The sequence below is a fragment of the Vitis vinifera genome, chromosome 18 (assembly GCF_030704535.1).
Source record: "Vitis vinifera cultivar Pinot Noir 40024 chromosome 18, ASM3070453v1".
In the NCBI taxonomy this organism is placed as follows: domain Eukaryota; kingdom Viridiplantae; phylum Streptophyta; class Magnoliopsida; order Vitales; family Vitaceae; genus Vitis; species Vitis vinifera.
Genome location: NC_081822.1, coordinates 11867180 through 11887278, shown reverse-complemented (window position 1 = coordinate 11887278; position 20099 = coordinate 11867180). Strand labels below are relative to the sequence as shown.

The following is a 20099-nucleotide window of genomic DNA, read 5'->3' as shown; positions in this document are numbered from 1 at the left end:
AAATCATAAAACTTTCTACATATATATTGTTTTTATAAATATGGGCGATTCTAAAGTTTTATATAAGATATAAATCAAAAGGTAATTATCGGGTAGAAGCTCTTCAAGTAAGATTGGAATTTTCTAAGTCATGAGGTTTAAGTCACATCAACGCTAAGTCATGCCAAAGTCCAAGTAAAATTAAGACAAAACTCAAATTACACCAAAAGTTAAGTCAAATCAAACTCCAAACCAATTTAAAATCCAAGTTAATATTCAATATTAATCAAATCAAAGTCCAAATTAAACTCTAGCTAATTTTCTTTTTACCCATATTCTTGATTACTAATCAGAAGCCTTTATCGACAAAACAAAAGCACGAAGTCTTCCTTCCTCGAAATTAGATTAGGCAAGACAAATAAAAAAAATAAAATTATATTCCCTTCTTATGTATATGTATATAAGGCTTAAGTATGAAAAAAAAATATAAACTATAGATCAAGATGATTCTTCAAGTCGTGGGTTAACAATTAGGAAAGGAAGAATAAGATGATAAAACAAGGATGAAACTCACATCATTTTTTAAAACAATAAAATATAATTTGACCATGCATAATTTTAATTTTAAGAGAGACCTATGTGTTTAAATTTTTGGCATGTTTAATGAGACAATCTTTATCTTTCATCTCTTATTTATAAGTCACGGACCTTTGCATAGAGTTTAAGAAAAGTTTTAGCGTTATAACTCAAATAAGTTACTTCATGATTTGTCGATTAAAGAAACAATTTGGGTTTATGTTTTGAGAATTTAGTGTTGGTTTGAGTCATAGAGCTAAAACTTTTATTGAACTCCACGCATAAGTCAAATACAAGAGGTAGAGATTGTCCCACTGGTTGTACTATAATTTTATACACAAATTTCTCTTAAAAATTTATGTATGATCAAATTGCATTTTATTAATTCAAATAATGGTGCGGGTGTGGGTATAATTTTTATTTTCTTATATGATTTTCTTAAAAAAGCTTGATATTGAATAGTTTGAGCTTAATTTTCTCCTTGATTTAATTTTGAGTACTTGACTTAGGCCTTTGAACTTTGGTTTAATTTGGCCCTAACTTAGGCCTTATTGTGATTCTAACCTTAATATGATCTGCTTTGGCTTAATGCATTTGATTTATTAACAAGTTTTATAATTCCTAAAAATAAATTAAAACTCAAATAATGACTCGATTAATACAAGAATTTGTGAACATAAATTAGTTTACAAGGACTCCATTGTTTCTCTTATGCTTAAAATCATTTTTTATTATTTTATAGATAAATTCTAAAATAAATAGTACTTAATTAGTTGGATTCATTAACAAGTTAAGTATTTAAAAAATAAGTTGAAACCCAAATAATGATCCAATTAATACCATAAATAATTAAAGAGAAAGAGGATTTTAGATCATTAAAAGGGATAATTAGAACGGATATATATAGTACAATTTTTATTTTTTTTATCATTTTTAGTATCCAATTTTTCACACAGAGAAATAGTTAAAGAGATCTAGTTCTATGTAATTTTTAGTATGCAATTTTCACTTTTATAAGTACTAAATATGAGACTATGTAAAAGAAAAAAGATTTGACAAATTTGTCTAATTTTTTAGTTAGCAATTTTCATTGCTCTTTCACTCTTTTAACATTTTATTTTATTAATAAAATATTTATTATGAAATTTATTTTATGAGTTGTATCTATTAAAAAAAAATGATTTTATATAAAAGAGAAACAATAAAGTTATTTTTATACCAATATCCGTCCATGAATTTCTGGTTTCTATCCATAAATTTTTGTTGTTAAGTAAATCATTATTTGAGTTTCAAGTTATTTTTAAAAATGATCAAACTCATTAATGAATTTACCGCATTAAGTCTTATTTGATTTGGAGTTTATTTGCTTAATAAAAAAAATTTACAAAAATATGAGTATATGCAAAGAAGAAATTAGCTAAGTGAATTAAAATGAATTTTGATTATGATTTTATAGTTATTGAGTTCCATAATTTTCTAATATTAATTAAATCAAATTTTCCAATTCATAATATTTTTAAAAATTACTAAATTTTATGTATCAAGTATAATTTGATTTAAAATGTATTTCGTTAATGAAAATTTTTATAAAGGTTAAAGAAAATTCATAAAAACATGTAATTTAAAAAAATATCGTATTTGAAGAATTTTACATCGGTATATGACTGTTGAGAGAGAAGAAAAATGACATTCTACTGGTTCTCTAAAAAATATTCTCTATTGTTTGTGAAAACTAGAAAGAAAAAATTTTAAAAACATATTTCTGTTTTTAAAAACATTATTTCTTAATTAGACGGCCAAATAAACTCTTACATGTAGAAGACATTGATAAACTATGACATCGAGGTTCAAATAAAAAAATTCATGTATAAACTATTGTTTTATCGCATGGTCAAACAGACTCTTACTTGAATTTGGACTAAAAAACTAATGGGACGATATCTAACATGTAGAAGGCATAGATAAACTATGAAATCCAGGTTCAAACGAAAAGAATCATAAACAAACTGAAGAATTCCTGCTCTAAATTTTGACCAAGAAATTTAGAGGAGAATGTGCCCTTAATCATACCAAGAACTAAAGAGTGGCATCCATGTAAAACCGGCTTCAGAAGATTCCCAAACCAACTGTTAATACAGTTGTTTGACAACAATTACACATGTTTCGGATTTTCGTTCCAGTTCTTTGACATGAATCCACTCCAAGAGTCCTGCATTGTATCCAAATAAATCAGTAATTTCCAGATTCAAAACCATATTGGCTGAGAACACAAGCCATGATGTGCATTCGGCAGATTTCTGCAGCCATGGTTTGGTACTGGGATCAGGAAGAAACAAGAGGTGCAACCTCATTCAATATAGTCCTGCACATCCCAACTGCCACAAAGCACACAAATCCACTGACTTGCTCCATTAAGACCACATTCAAACCTTGCATCCTCTGTCAAAGCATTCTCAAAAACCCAGATCACTTAATCATGGGTCTCTGATCCTATGGATCCTTCAGAGAAGTGAAATTGTACATTGCATATTGAGCACTTGCCATCTAAAAACTTTGCCATGCTTCATGAAATATCTTTAAAATGGCTCTAGCATGTGATAAAAAGCATGTACATCATATACTTGAAGTCAGTAGGGTAGCTCAGAATGTAAGATGAATTGCTGAAATCTGCAATTCGAATTCTGAAAGGTGTGCTCCTGCAATTTGAGAATCTACAGATAAACAACCATGATGAATCTGTTATTCATCAGCTTTCACCACCTTTGCAGAAGTATTGATGTGACAGCCAAAACACTTTGGAAGCTTTTACCAAGGTTGGTGAGATATGTTGGCATCATTATTAAGGGCCCTAAGCAGTCATTAATCCTGAAAATGAATTCGCCATTATATATATCATGAGAGGTATTTCCATCTTTGGCTTTATGCCCAAGTATCCTTGGTTAGTCTTCTGGAATTCTTTCATAGGAAATTATTTGTTTCTGGGGTAGGATCCATAATGCACAGCACCGCTTCAATAACTCATAAACCAATTTCTTCCAAGGACTACAATTTGTCCCACATAAATAATTTGCACTGAAAAAAAAATTATGCTTACCAGTAATTGCCACAAGAGCATTCGCCATTCTTGAAATGATGAAATCTCTTACCATCTCTCACAACAATCTCTCTCTCCACCACTTTTGACATAAACTTGAATGCATTGTGACAATCCCCACAAATTCTAAGGTTCTTGAAAACCCTAACTGTGGCTCCAAGAGGGAGCTTCAGGAGCCCAAAACCAACAGCAAGCTTTTCACTGTGAGTAGACAAAACATATTCCTTCTGCTCAGATTCCATATCATGCAATACAAACTTTGTGTCAGGGATATACCCTAATTTCCTCATTTTTAATCCCAGTTCTTCGAGATAATTGTATACTGCTTGCACCTCAGGGTGCACAATATCATCCACTAAGAACACATGAACTTTGTTTTCAACCTCAATCCAACTACATCCAGGCTCCTTTTTCACACCCTTGTCCCTCATTAATTTCCGCACCTTAGCCACATCATCCCACCTGCCCACAGTGGCGTACATGTTTGACAAGAGCACATAGGTTCCATCATGCTGTGGCATTAGCTCAAAGAGTCGTTCTGCAGCTTGGATACCTAAATCCATGTTCCCATGAATCCGGCAACCAGCAAGAAGTGCCTCCCAAATAGGTGGACCTGGCTCAACAGGCATTGTTTCAATCATATCCTTTGCTTCTGAGAACTTCCCAGCTCGACACAACAAATCAATCATACGAGCATAATGATCTTCACCTGGGCATATACCATAAAGGCCTGACATGGATTTGAAATAGCGATGCCCCTCTTCAACTAGACCGGCATGGCTACAAGTGGAAAGAACTGTGAGGAAAGTTATCCGATCTGGTAATATGTCTTCCTTCAACATCAGTTCAAAAAGTTCTAGTGCTTGAGCACCATGTCCATGTTGACCCAGAGCTGCAATCATGGCATTCCAAGATACTGAATCCAAATAAGGCATTGTTAGGAAAAGACAGTGGGCAGCCTCAACAACACCACATTTTGCATACATTGTTATCAGTGCATTTCCTGCTGAAAGGCTAGAATCAAAACCTAGCCGGACAAGTTGAGCATGGAGCTGGCGTCCATGCATCAATGCTGCAAGCCAAGCACAAGCAATAATTGCCCCTGCAAATGCATAATCACATGGCTCAAAGCCCTCTGACTTCATTCGATTGAATAGCTTCAGACTTTCTTCACCAAAACCATTTTGTGCCAATCCAGATATCATCACAGTCCATGTCAAAAGATTCCTCTCTGGCATCTCCTCAAAAAATGATTTAGCTTCATCAATCCGCCCTGCATTAACATAGCCTGATAAGATTGCATTCCATGAAACAAGGTCTTTTACAGGCATCTGATTAAAAACCTGCCGTGCCTCATCAACTTTACCACATTTCCAATAGAGTGTTGCCAATGCATTATTTACAGACAATGAAAAATCAAGGGAAGGCCTTGGTTCAGTGCGTAGAATGTAAGCATGCACCTGCTTTCCATGCAGAAAAAATCCTGCATTTGCACAAGCACTAAGTACACTTGTGTATGTAAATTCATCCCACTGAATTCCTAATAAATACATCTTCCTAAACATTTCCAGAGCTTCTAGGAAAAACCCATGATGCACATACCCCGAAATCATCGCATTCCACGCAACCACCAATTTTTCTGTCATCCCATCAAGAAACTGACGTGCTGCATCAAGTTCACCATTCCTTACATATCCGGCTATCATTGTTGTCCACGACAACTCATCTCTCTCGGTCATCTCGTCAAACAACTTCCTGGCCGCAGCCATCAATGATGACGATGACACTAATGGGGAAGACGCACACTTAACAAATACAGATAGTAGTGCATTTAAAACCGAAGTAACGAACCCAGATCCTGACTTCACTACAGCACAATGTATCTGCTGGCACTGCTTTTCATCTTCAACTATAAGCGCCAAAGCACCTAGCACACTCGTAAACGTGAAATTATCGGGCCTAAAGCCGTTCCGCAACAAGTCACGAAACAGTTCAATGGCTCCAAAACCATCGTTATTATGTGAATAGCCCGTGATCATAGCATTGTAGCAAACAGTGTCTCGGATTCCCAAGGGGGTCGCAAAAAATATCTCTCGTGCTAGATTGGAATTCCCAGCAGAGGAGTGGGCGGCAATTAACGTGGTTCTAGCGACGATGTCAGGTTGACGAATTTCGTCGAACAGGTGGTGTGCGGAGACGAGATCAGATGATTTGCAGTAGACATCAATGAGACGGTTGAGGATATAACCTCGTGGCTTGAACCCAGAAGCTATCATGTGGGCATGAACAGTACGGGCGATAGAATACGACATGGGATTGTGGGGACAGCATTGTTGCAGTTGAGCTGCGTACTGGTTGGCCAGTCTTCGGACGTTCGCCGCATTTCTCATGTCCATGCCAACAAAAGGTCATGGTTTCGCCCTCTAGAGAACAAGAGACCACGCCCGAGGCCCAGTCCAATGGCCCAGAAATCAACCTCAGTAGTCAGTCCTCAGCAGCAATTCCCTAAAAGTAAAGGCGGACGTTCGAGGCTCTATGGGCTTCACTGTTAACATGTCCTTTGGCCCAATGATGGGTTCTTTTAAGGCCCTTCCAACGATGGGCTCCACAGCCCTTATTTTGCAAAGTCCGCATACCCAAATTTTTATCCAATTCTTTTTATCCTCGTGGGATTATATTATTACCAAATATTATTATTATCTATTAGGTTTGACCTAAAATTTCCTAATTGTTGTTCCACTTTTTTTAGGTGAGAAAGGTCTCCTTTTTTTTCTTTTGCCTAAACAATAAGACAGCAGAATGACTGGTTTTTTGTTTCAATTGTTTGACAACTGTTTATTAAAATAATTTTTTGTTCTCTACAAAAAAAAAGAAAAAAAAAGAAAAGGGAAAACTCGTTTAATAATATCAAAAAAAGAAAAGAATTTTTATTTTTAAAGAATATATTTTAATTATTAATTTAAAAATAATTATACAAACATTAAGAATATTAAAAATAATGTATTGCATATAAAAATTATTTTAAAAATAAATTTAAAAACATAGAAATATACACAAATTTTAAGTTTTCAATCAACTTTTGTTTTACAAAGTATTATAAAACAAATTTCAAAAACTGTTTTTTAAAAAACACTTCGCAAACAATCCTAAATTTATTCGAACCCAATAAATTACATATGCATGTTTAAGAAATGAAATTTTGGATCAAAATGATCAATTTGAACATAAAATTATAACTTTTAAGTCTTTTTTAAAACTTAATGTGATCTCTTTTGTGAGCGTCATATTATCTTCTTACAAAAATGAAAGCTTCCGTTGAGAGTTGATACTCTTGTTAAAAAAATGAAGCTTTAATTCGTAATTGAGGTTTCAAATTAAAAAAAATGAAGTTATAATTGAAAAATGAAGTAATTGAGGTTTCAACTTGAATTTAAAAAAAAAGATTAATAATATCATTATTACGAAGTAATAAAAGTGTCATTTTTAATATAAATTTGTGAAAAGTGGTCAAACTTAATTTTTTTTTCCATAATGGGCTATTTTGGCCTAAAACCCAAAGAAATGAGCTGCCTACAACAAAAGGAGGTGTTTTACACGTAAATATTTAGAGACCAGACATATTTTTAATCACCATGGAAGATGAAATAAAGCCCAGAATTTGAAGTGCACCTCCTTAAAACCCCCACCAACATTTCTACAGATGACAGGCCTCCCCTACTTCATAAAAACCCAAATCACATGGCATGACCACATTCAATAGTAACAATAATAACACTGAGCGCAGAGGCACCTAAAAGAATGTAGAATTATAAAAAAAGGGCACACCTGGTCTGCGAGACTGTGACCGGAGTGTAGGAAAAATATCAAAGAGAAAAGAAAGCAAAGAGGAGGCCCTTCTTTTAGCCATTCCTTTATTTTCTTTTACTGAAAAGCCCAAAAAGCAGCCTAAAATCTCGCCCCCACACTCATCTTGAATGGCAGAGAGAGCATGAGTGGATGATTATAGAATAGGGGTGGTGGAGACAAAATGGAGTTCTCCTTCATCAGAAGGCTCAGAAGCAAATGTTCCCATTTATCCCTACACCCTTCACTGCTTCCATGTTCCCCTCATACCACGCCCATTTGTTTTGGGTTCTTTCACATTCAATTATCACCTGTGGACCCCTCTGTTCATTCTATATTAATGCTTTTGTTTTCACTCTAATAAAAGATATAATCTCCATAATAATCTCAATCATTTGTTTCTTCTGTAAAGCCCTTTCCCATTTTTTTCTGTCTCCCCCTATCAGTAAAGGCAGTAAAGGATTTGCCCATTACCACCCTTCTGATGCTTATCTTTTTTTTTCTCTAATGGCCTCACCTCATCCGTCACTTTCTCCTTTTCAATTCGCTAGTGTGATTCTTTAAGCCTTGAGCTATCATTGGAGCATGTAAGCTTTTTTCATTGTTGAGATTTTTCTTTATATACTAGATGTTATGAACCAAGTCATAGAAAGGGTTCGTCCGAATCACGTTAAAGTAGATATAGAATGACTTTGCTGGTACGGTTGAATACTTCGTTTTCAATATAAAAATCTTTGGGAAGCTCATGAGCCATGAGCATAATCCCCCAAAAGGCTTGGCTAATGGTTTAGGTACAATACATATCTTGACGTGACCCTAAAATTATGGGTCCATATAGACGGGTTGAGATTTGGAGATTTAGTGGTATGGACCCACCCCCAGACCCCCCGTCCCCACCATCTTCAACTTGCTAAGCTTTTTATGCACACTACAAAAGTGGAGGTTGCTACCTCAAGTCAAAAGGACCACTCCCCACATTATTACTTTTAGGGGCTGGGTGTCCCCAGGGAAGGTGGTCCCTTCCCCCCCACCCCACCACCCCCATTACTTTACTCTTTTTGTGACCCTTATCTCTATTATCGTCTTTACTGTCATCATGGGACCATTCCATTCCGCCAGAGCACGATATGCAATTCATATAGTGGGTGCTTTAATGGGTCTATATTAATTTCAGCATTTTATTTTATTTTAAAATTTTAAAAAAATGTAAATTGAAAAATAAAATAAAAAAATTGTAGATTTGGAGTCTTGATGTGTTGCATGGTGGACACGTGTTATACTATCAACGGTGTTGGGAGTAGCAAGTATTGGGAGTATTAAGGTAAAGAAAGCTAGGAATTAAGTGCCGATAAGCTGAGACTGCGGCGAGTTTGAGTTCCAAAGCCATCGAATTGTGTGCGGAGAGAAGTGATAAATCCATTGTTTTGTCCCAAACTACGCGTGCCGCTCGGTTTCAGCGTCGAATCTCATCCGTCCGATCACATTCCACATCTAAATAAATGCATGCGCAGGCACTGTAGTAACTAGTTCCCCGTAAACGTCACGTGGCTCCCGCGTGATCCCCCTCTGCCCCCCCCCACTCGCTTTCGTTCTGCGCGTTCACATTCCTGGATCTTTGATTCGAACGAGGAGAATCGATGGCTTCAGGTGGCTAATGGAATATTTAAATATTTAAAAAAAGAAAAAAAAGAAAAAAAGTCAAATATGACAAATATTATAATTCGGATGCCCATTCAAAATGAAAATATAAATTAATATCATATAGGAAGAAGAGAGGACATGGACCGGCACCGTACTCGAATCTTCCTCATTTGGTATCAGGATTCAGGACCCCATGTATTTTGAGTTGGACCGGTACATCCGAATCGTTGAATTGGGTGATGGTAGGATCTTAGGGTTAGGGTGAATTGACTCATGGGAAAAGGGCTTTTAAATTGATAATGCGGTGGATGCTGGGTGCATACATGGACCTATGGTTTGACGAAAATGAAGGTGCGTGCCTGCGTGGGGGCTTTCGCTTTTTGTTATTCAACCATGCAACTGTGAAGTGTGGCCGAACACATCATTCCTTATCAAGTTATCATGCTCATGGCATGCCCCTTTTATTATGCGGAGGTGCCGCTTTTGCTTTTTCTCTTTTCACATTCCACGTCTCCACTCAACAAAATTGATAAGTGGATTTTAACATTAAAAAAAAAAAAAAAAAAATGGGGCCCCGGATGGGCTCAGAAAAGAGGGCAAAAGCAAAAAATAGCTCGACGTCTTGGAAGAGCGTGTGATGAGCTGGCAGGGCCATTTGGAGTATTCCGATATTCATTTTTTTTTTTTTTAATTTTGTGAGATTTAGATGTTTTAAAGGAAAAATTATTCATATATTTAGTAGTTGGTCAGAAACTTAGAGGACGTGCGGTGATCTGAATTGACGCGAAACGACGCTGAGACAAAGGAAACAGAATACTGACACGTGGCGTATCAAGTTGGTAGTGGCCCTCCGTATTTTTGTTGTGAACCACACCTGTGGCGAAGGGTCAAGCACGGCTCAATTATTGTTAATTTTTGGTTTTAATATTTTTATGTTTAAAAGTGAAGAAAAGAAAATAGGAGGTGATGGGGAAGAAATAAATCCAAAATAAAATGGATGAGGAAAGAGACGGAAGGCGATGGAGCTGCGACGAAAGAAAAAATTGTAAAGCAAAACCTCGGAAACCACGTGCTAAAATGCGCCACATTGACATTCTTTTGTTTTTCATTCACTCTCGCTTTATTTTTATTTTATTTTATTTTTTGTATTTTAATGATGGAAGGATTCAGTGGAAAAGCAAATTAATTTCTCTCTCACTCTCTGATCATTCAGTAGTACTGTTTCGTGTTCTCATAGTCTTCTCTGCTTTTGCCAATTCTTTTGTATTTTCTTTTTGGTTTTTTAAAAATTTTCTCACAGTTTAAAGCTGCAACGGAATCGCCATATTCAGAAAGTGTGTGCGCAGGATAAGAGCATGCACACACTTTCCACAATGAAGCAAAGCAAGAGAGAGAAAGTGAAGAAGCTTTTGTTTGTTCAATGAGAAAGAGAGAGAAAACAGGGGTAAGGGGAGGAGAGGCAAAGATGGGAATCGGTATTATGACCGCTTCATCGAAAGGTCGGTTTCTTTTGAGATAAAAACAAGCACACTTGATAATCCGACCACTCATGCTTTGGTCCGCGTGCTTTGATACTTTGCCAAAGCCTCCCCTCCTTAGATTTCAGGCACCTTTTTGCAGGTTTTGTTCCTTGATTTTGGATTCTGGGCTACCCAATTTGTTTCTTGGGGATTTCCATATTCTGTGAGATGGGTTTTTCTCCGAAAATATGTGAGTTCGTGACGTGGATTCGGTGAATTCTCTGGCCTGGAAAATTAGACTCTTTTGGGTGGGTTGGCGGGTTGATGGGTTTGTGTAATTGGGGTTTTTGAGTTTTGAGGTTCACATGGATTGCTGGGCGTGAGTACGTAAAAATGAGCTCTCATGTTGTGTTGTTGAGGTTGAAGTAGAGAGAAAAACACATGGCCTTTTCTTGGTGAAGTGGAGGGAGGTGCTCATGATGAGCTCTGTTGAGGAGAACATCAAAGCCGGAGGCCTGGTTAGTGGGACACAAACAACTCTAATTGAAGAGATGAAGTTGTTGAAAGAAATGCAGGATCAATCTGGTATGTTTTCTTCTTAGAAATATCTCTGATTTCTTCAATCCTATGTATGCATATATATTTTCTTCTATATGTTTAGCTTTGTTTTCGAGTTGAATGTTGGTTGTGAGTCTTCAAAAGGAAAGGAAACAAAGTGATAGTTAATGCAACTTGGAATTGGTAAAGGTTGAGTCTTAAAAATCTAGGCCTAACTTGAAACACTTTTGATCTTCTCTAGAACCCATCTATAATCTACAATTGCATATATTTTTATTTTTATTTTCACCCTCTGTTTGGTTGCTGAGAAAACTGAGAAAAGAGAAAAGAAAAAAAAAACATGGAAGTTTGCATACTGTTTTTGCTGTCGTCTAGTTTGGTTTAGATTTGGTAAAGATTCTACTTTGACGTATCGGCTTTGCTTGGAGTACTTTTAACAATGTTGATAACGTACTTATACAGTTTAAGCTTCTACAGATTGTAACTATTTTTGTTGGTTTCAGGGCCCCGAAAGGCCATAAATTCTGAGCTATGGCATGCCTGTGCCGGCCCACTTGTTTCCTTGCCTCAGGTGGGAAGCCTTGTGTATTACTTCCCTCAAGGACATAGTGAACAGGTTTGATTTTATTTCTTTTACTGCTCAAATGCTTAGAGAATGAATTAGGTACTGTTTAACATTTGCTTTTAACCCCACTAAATGATGTGCTCAGAGTTTTTCTATAAGCTTTAAGTGCATTGTGATTGTGTGCTATATGAATTAAGTAGACATATTAACATGAAGTTGACCTATGCAGAGTAATGATGTTTCTTTGCAATTTGTTACTGTTTAAAGATTCTTATCAATCTGAGGAATAAGTTCAATGACAAATTTTATCATCTGTAGTCTTTCTCTAATTTCTCAGTGCAGCATTCGAGACTGAAAACCTGAATGGGTACGAAAAAATTCATTTTTTCTGTTGGTGTTTTTTGGGGAGAAAACCCACCACGTAACTACCATTGGGCTTGTTCAGTGACCCCGAAATGTACCCTTCTTTTCCCTTGAAGCAATTAAGAAATGCAAGTTGTTGGTACATGATTATATAAATTGATGTTGTATGATTTTTATTATATGAACAAGTATGTTATCACAATTGAAAATTTGTCAACTGATTTTCATGTTTCTAGATTGCTCAGGCTGTGATCTTGTGCTTTTGTCTCCATAATCCCTGGTTCTTATACCGAAGTACCATCATTTAAAAACATAAATTGTGGCAGGGTAGGTTCTGTTTGTTTGAGTTGGACTAAGTCAGGAAAACAAATGTACCTCAGTTGTATTGAAATTGCTGCTTATTTCCTGCTCAGAAACAATTTTTTTGCTCTAATATGACACTTCGGAAATAAAACTGGGTAATTCACACATGGTTGAAAATTCTCAGAAATATCTCATCACATCTCCAGTCACAACTTCATTTTATCTGGTCAAGAAAAGTGTATAAAAACATCTTAGTGAACATGCTTCTTCTTACCTTATCATATGTTACAGAACTAATACATTCTTCCATTTGTCTTGACAGGTGGCAGTTTCAACTAAAAGAACCGCAACCTCGCAAATCCCTAACTATCCAAACCTCCCATCTCAATTAATGTGCCAAGTTCACAATGTTACGCTACATGTATGTGTTTTTATTTGATGATGCACTTTCTTGTTTTATACATGAACATATATACATATATAAGGCTCTTTTATATGTTTCTCTGAAAAATCTTCTGTCTTTTACTCTTTATTTACATTGTTTGATAGGCAGACAAAGATACAGATGAAATCTATGCTCAAATGAGTCTTCAACCGGTGAACTCTGTAAGCTCAAATAGTGTGAATTTTTTAAATTATCATGTTTATATATTTTCTGAAGTTTAATAATTAACAAATGCAAAAAAATGACTGCATGAGTTATTGATGGCTTGATTCTGTCCACCATTTCTAACTATGGTTAGATCTGTCCTACTGGAACAGGAAAAAGATATTTTTCCTATACCAGATTTTGGACTCAAGCCCAGCAAGCATCCAAGTGAGTTTTTCTGCAAAACTTTGACTGCAAGTGATACAAGCACGCATGGTGGCTTCTCAGTGCCCCGCAGAGCAGCAGAAAAGCTCTTCCCACCACTGGTGAGGCAGTTGTCTTGTGCTTTGGTCAGAGTGAGGGTGTCACCCAATTTCTCATTTTGATTTTCCTAACATATCATCCCAGGATTACTCAATGCAACCTCCAACTCAGGAGCTCATTGTTCGAGATTTGCATGATATTACCTATACATTTCGTCACATATACCGTGGTAAGAATGCTTTTAAGTTTGCATGTTTCTTTTTACTGGGTAATTTATGTACTTCTCATTTAAGTTGAAAATGAATGTTTGATCTAAAATCAAATGGCCAAATACAGGATTCCTATCACCTGACAATACTTTGGTTTTCTGTTCAAATGCAGATTTTTCCTTGTGATGTATTGAAGTTTTTAACTTAAATGTGCCCTCTCTTTCCCCCCTCCCCCTTTTTCCTTGGTCCTTTTTATGCAGGGCAACCAAAGCGGCACCTTTTAACAACTGGTTGGAGTGTGTTTGTTAGTGCAAAAAGACTTAGAGCAGGTGATGCTGTCCTATTTATCAGGTAGTTCGTAGCTACTTGCTTAGGTTTTTTGTTGACAAAATTTTAAATTCTGTTTTCCTAATGGAAGAAGTGTATATATGTAAAGGAGACTGAAATATGCGTCATTCAACTCTCTCTGGATTCATAAATGTATGGTTAGATTGCATGCATGTAGCCGTAGTTCTAATATTATCAGATTGTAATTTATGTAGGCATTCCATGCTGAAAAGTAACAGATATAATGCTCATGGTAGCACATAAAGCTGGGGCTTCGTAATTCTAGTGAATGTGTATACTAGTTAAGACAAAACTTGTGTCACATAGCTTCGAGTGTTACTATGTATATTGATGGGCACCAATATCACCTAGTATAGCTGATATGACTTGATATTGGAGAATGTAACTCCAAGGGCTAAAAGATAATGGATGGGGAAATCCATAAAAGGCATGAGAAATTGAATTAATGAGAAACGTAAGTTGAACAATAAAATGAATAAAAAATAATAATTTATTCTTTGTGATATGGTATGGAAAGTCACTAGTGGTGCTCTGTGTTGTCCTATGCAATTCTATTATGTGATTATTTGTTATAAAACACTCAATACTGTCCTATAGCGCCAAGAAATCCAAGTGAAGAAGTGATAAAATGGGATTTCTGAGCCAGACGTAGTTGACCAATCCTGTATGTATCCATAGATGAAACAAAACATACAAATTTCTCCCAGTTTTAAACAGAACAATAAGTTTCAGAATATTTTTTTTTGGGTGGAGGTGGTGGGAGGAATGTTTTGGTGTCAACTATTAAACCAGATCCATCACAGTGAATTTGATTTATTGGACAATTTCTAAAATTATGGAAAGAAAATCCCTTTTTTTTGGTTTTCTTTTTCTTTTTTCCCCCCTTCTGTTTTTAACATCTTGTGTATGAGATTGGTGACAACCAGTGCCAATATTGGGAAAGATTCTAATGTCGTTTGTCATCCTTGTAACTGTAGAAAGAAACTCTTAGGAGTTTTTGGCTGTTTTGACCCTTGTATGATGTATCCATACTGGACAATCACTCAAGTCTGTTTCATAGCCACAGGTTTAATGCTTGTTTAATAATATATTGCATTCTAAAAAATATATTTTAGCTAACCTTGTTATCTTTTATTCATTGTCATCACAAGAGATGAGAAATCACAGCTATTGCTTGGTGTGAGGCGTGCAAACCGTCAGCAAACATCATTGCCATCATCAGTTCTGTCCGCTGATAGCATGCATATTGGAGTTCTTGCAGCTGCAGCTCATGCTGCGGCCAACCGAAGCCCATTTACCATTTTCTACAATCCCAGGCATGCTTTTTTCTTGTCTACTTTTCCTTTTTAATAAAAAAGTTATATATATATATATTGGCTCTTGTTTTGTTTCTGACTTTGTCGTGATTTTAACTTCTCTATAGGGCATGCCCATCAGAATTTGTTATTCCTTTGGCCAAGTACCGAAAATCTGTATATGGAACCCAAATTTCTGTTGGTATGAGGTTTGGAATGATGTTTGAGACAGAGGAATCGGGGAAGCGCAGGTATCTGAATGTTTAAATCTTCTTGTATTCTTTTTTCTACTCCAGACATATCTTTAAGCTTTGTGCTGTATTCATGAAGTGTGACAACTGTTTCTAGAATATTAGTCTTTTCAAAACAGTGGTTACTTCTATTAATATTTGAAATAATGGCAACAAAATCTAATATGTTCGTATATCTTGTTGAATGTCTGCATTTTTTCTTGTCCTCCTGCAGATACATGGGTACGATAGTTGGTATAAGTGACCTAGATCCACTGAGCTGGCCAGGTTCCAAGTGGCGTAATCTTCAGGTGAGTAGGGCTAGTTCTAAATGTCACTTGTCTGTTGAATTTCTTTCTTTTACTTCGACATTAAGTTTTTGATATTTGAGGAAATAATAACTCACCTAGGATTTTGATCTGCTTGGGTACTATTAAGATTCATATCTTTTACATACACAGGTTGAGTGGGATGAGTCGGGATGTGGTGATAAGCAGAGCAGGGTTAGTTCATGGGAAATTGAGACTCCTGAAAGCCTTTTCATTTTTCCTTCCCTGACATCAAGTCTCAAACGACCTATGCATGCTGGTTTCTTGGGTAAGTTCATTAATTCCCTCTTGGTTTGAGCCACTTTGCAACATACTCATGGTGTACAAATTGTTTTGGAATCAGGAGGTGAAGCTGAATGGGGAAGTTTGATGAAAAGGCCATTTATCCGTGTTCTTGAAAATGGGAATGGGGTTCTTCCGTACCCCACAATTCCAAATATATGTTCTGAGCAATTGATGAAGATGCTACTGAAACCTCAACTTGTTAACCCTCCTGGTACTCTTACACCTGCATTCCAAGACTCTGGTGTGAAGGCAGCTTCATTACAAGAGGCAAGAATTATAGAGGGAATGATTAAGCAGCAACCTCCGCCTATTCCTTCAGAAAATAAATTGCTGCAAAATCAAAATCATCCTCAGCCCTGCCTCGATCAACCTGATGCAACAAACTCTGATTTACCATCACAACCAAATCTAGTAGGACAAGTGCAACCTCTGAACAAATTGGAAAATCAAACACCATCTGGAAATGCTGAAAAATCGAACATAGAACCTGTGCATACAGCAGATCAGTTAAGCCAGTTGACCTCTACTGGACAGGGTGATGAGGAAAAGCTAGCTAAGAGCCCTAAGAATCCACAGAACCTTGTAAACCAACCATCATTGTCTAATCAGAACAAAGATCCATTGCAATTGCAGACTAATTCTTTCATGCAACCCCATTTGGAATCCTCAATTTTCCATGCCCAGCAAATTTCTGCACCCCCATTTGATTCTAATCCAAATGCCTTATCTCCATACATAGACACCGATGAATGGATTTTGTACCCTTCTGCAAACCAATCTTTTGGTGGGGTTCTGAGATCACCTGGGCCTTTATCTACATTTAGTCTGCAAGATCCTTCGGTGGTGTTTCCAGAAGCAATTAACCCAACTCTTCCTTCAATGGGTCAGGAAATATGGGATCATCAACTGAACAATGCAAAATGTTTATCCCAAGCAGATCAACTCCCTCCATTCCCTCAGCAAGATCCATGTAGCCTTAATTGTATATCTAGTTCAAGTGGTTTAAGAGACTTGTCAGATGATAGCAATAACCAAAGTGGGATCTACAGTTGTCTTAATTTTGATGTTAGTAATGGTGGAAGTACTGTGGTTGACCCTTCTGTTTCAAGCACCATTTTGGATGAGTTCTGTACATTTAAGGATGCTGATTTCCCAGATCCTTCAGATTGTTTAGTAGGCAACTTCAGTACAAGCCAGGATGTTCAGTCCCAGATTACCTCAGTGAGCTTAGCAGACTCTCAGGCCTTCTCTCGTCCAGACTTCCTTGACAACTCAGGTGGTACTTCATCAAGCAATGTGGATTTTGATGAAAGCAGTCTTTTGCAGAATAGCTCTTGGCAACAAGTAGCTCCACCACCAATGCGAACTTATACAAAGGTATGAAATTTATAAAAGTCTGAGCCAATTTCAAGGGAAAGGAAAATAAAAATTCAGATAATGTTACCACATTTAGCTTTTTTCCCATATTACTTTACCCCTTCCAACTAGTTGAATCATTTAAAAGAATGTAAAAATGGTAGTAAGGCCAGAAGCCCAGCCTTGGCTGGCAACTCTCTAGGGTGGGGCTCGTGACTAACTATTGGGTCTAAGCCCATCTTGCTGAGGCTTGAGAACCTTCACCTCTCTCTCTGGGGAAGAGAGGGGCAAGGCTTGTGACTAACTAATTGGGCCTAAGGCCATCCTGGTGAGGCTTGAGAACCTTCACCTCTCTCTCTGGGGAAGAGAGGGGAGGATCTGCCTCAAGATTCCTTTCTCCTCTCAGACCATTATATGTGTTTTTTATTTTTACCCTTTTTGTTTTTGTTTTTTGTTTTGTTTATTTATTTTAATTTTACTTTTTTAATTTTTATCTGAGCTTGAAATGGCTTCAGGCCCCATCCCTTGGTCTTGTCAAGCCCATTTTTACTGCCTTTATATTTTATTCCAGATTGTTGATTTTCCTGGTATGAACCAGAGGACATGATAGAAATGAGAATTCGATCAATTCAAAGAATGTGTCTCAATGTCTGGCCTTCACCTTTCAAATGTTTCCAAATCTGCCCAGATTGACCTACTGGATGGCAAAACCATTTTCCAACCAATAAATAAATAAATAAATAAAAAATAAAATAAAAAAAGAGGAGGAAGAAGAAAAGAAAAGGCATTACCACCTGAAGTATATTGAAACAAGTCAACAACACTTCTACATGCCTCCTTGATCCAGTGTGTGCCCAGTTTAGTTTTAACATATTGTTACTGCCATAATGTCACTGCAAACTCCATTTTGCTACACATTGACATTACTATGTTTGCCAACGAATTGTTTTTGATCATATGTTTCTGCCTTGCATCATTCAATAAGGACATTCTATTTTGGTGGATTTCTTAATTAGCAAACAGGGAGTTCTGGTTTTGATGGCATTTTTGGCTGTGGCAGGTTCAAAAAATGGGATCAGTTGGGAGGTCAATTGACGTTGCAAGTTTTAAGAATTATGAAGAATTATGCTCAGCAATTGAATGCATGTTTGGACTTGAGGGTCTGCTCAACGACCAGAAAGGCTCAGGCTGGAAATTGGTGTATGTGGATTATGAGAATGATGTACTTCTTGTTGGGGATGATCCCTGGAAGTAAGTTCTGTTCTGCTGTTTTGTGTATGCATGCACTGATAGGACCCAGATCTACTGAACCCCCACTAAACCATTATAGTAACTAGACCAATACATTCTCACAGTAAAATTAAGAAGAAATAAAGTCAGTATATACCTACACTTTTAGGATCATTTTGCTGGCATTCTAGTGGGGACTGTTTATAGTTCACTTTCTTGCTATATCTTGCTTTCACAGCTTATGTTTTTAGTAGTTTCTGTTTTCATTTGGAACAACTAGCACTATGGATTCGATTCTGCAATTAGACATATTTCCAATGCTTATCAATGTGCTTCTGCCAGGGAGTTTGTTGGCTGTGTCCGCTGCATTAGAATTTTGTCGCCTTCTGAAGTTCAGCAGATGAGTGAAGAGGGCATGCAGCTTCTCAATAGCACAGCAATTGAAGGGATTAATGATTCTATCAGAAGGTGACCACCCTCAGGATAGCCCCACCCGATTTGCCATTGAATATCTGATGACATACTGCTCACTTGCTGTTGCTTGTTCCAATGGTCAAGATGGAAACCTTGGCTTCATCAGGGGCTCATCATCAATCCTGGCAACCTTGGGTGTACACAGCCTCAAGCCAGGCTTAGGCAATCTAGGTGCCGAAATGCAAATGGCTCTAGCTTAGGCCTTCTGTTTTAGCTTTTGTTTGGTTAAAGTTGGAATGTAGTGTATGAATTATAAATGCAGTTCTACATGTGAAACTAGAAGAGGAACCCTTTTAGTAGATGTAATGCTATGGAGGATGATGTACGAAAATCAGTTGATATTTCTGCCAGAGCAATTACTTCCTTCATTTGACAAAGTTCTTAAATTAAACTGGGCCTCTGTTTAGTTCATAAGGGCTTCGGTGGTGGCTCTACAGAAGAGGGCAAGATGTCTAGGTGATACCAGGTCGCGTGCTTGCATTCCTTAATTGGAAGAGAGAAGGAAAAGGATTACAATTCAGGAATCCAAAGCCCCGAAGGGAAAGAAAAGGATCTCTTTGAGAAAATTGCGCTAGAAAAAACGCCATGAATATCCACTCCTTTCATTTCTCTAGTCTTATGCCTTATACATCATCAGACTGCATGTTCATGGGGGTTTTGAACATAAATAACTTGTTTTCAAGAAATATTCTATAATTCTATAAAGTAAATCCCCTATCAAAATAATTTCTAAATTGGTGTTTCTCAATCATGTGGATGCCCATGGGTTTGAGATCTTTTTTTATTTTTTAATTATTTTTTATTTTTATTTTAGTAATTAGTAATTACAGATCTAAAACATAAAATCATAATTAGTGGCTGCAATTTTCAATTTATCTTTAAAACCATAGTCGTCATTTACAGTTTTAAGCTTAAATTTAAAACTATAGCTCATAATCATGATTCTTATCATTTAAAAAACAAAAGAAATTAAAATTGTAAATGGATGAGAGACATTTTGGAAATTATTTGGATAAAAGACTTAGAGCCCGTTTGTCAGCGCTTCTAATCTTTGTAACATTTTAAAATTTTTATCATTCAAATATTAAAAAAGGTTAGTAATGTTTTC

General features: G+C 36.5%; 2 protein-coding genes across 3 annotated transcripts; one reads left to right on the top strand and one right to left on the bottom strand.

Annotated features, from left to right (window-relative positions):
- Positions 1-2395: 2395 nt before the first annotated feature.
- Positions 2396-6130, bottom strand: LOC100242103 (pentatricopeptide repeat-containing protein At1g25360). Its single transcript, XM_002280324.4, has one exon. The coding sequence runs from the start codon at positions 6043-6045 to the stop codon at positions 3646-3648; it is 2400 nt and encodes a 799-aa protein (XP_002280360.1). The 5' UTR covers positions 6046-6130; the 3' UTR covers positions 2396-3645.
- A 3761-nt stretch (positions 6131-9891) lies between these two features.
- On the top strand, positions 9892-19359 carry LOC100254074 (auxin response factor 5). Of its 2 annotated transcripts, XM_010666485.3 has the most exons (15): positions 9904-10632; positions 10754-11178; positions 11655-11767; positions 12705-12803; positions 12932-12988; positions 13145-13297; positions 13380-13464; positions 13705-13795; positions 14944-15108; positions 15216-15338; positions 15553-15628; positions 15779-15914; positions 15990-17308; positions 18348-18538; positions 18860-19359. In XM_010666485.3, the coding sequence occupies exons 2-15, from the start codon at positions 11070-11072 to the stop codon at positions 18987-18989; spliced, it is 2847 nt and encodes a 948-aa protein (XP_010664787.1). In that variant the 5' UTR covers positions 9904-10632; positions 10754-11069; the 3' UTR covers positions 18990-19359. The 2 variants fall into 2 exon arrangements, with proteins under 2 accessions (XP_003634382.2, XP_010664787.1); XM_003634334.4 differs by having other exon boundaries at positions 9892-11178.
- The last annotated feature ends 740 nt before the right edge of the window (positions 19360-20099 follow it).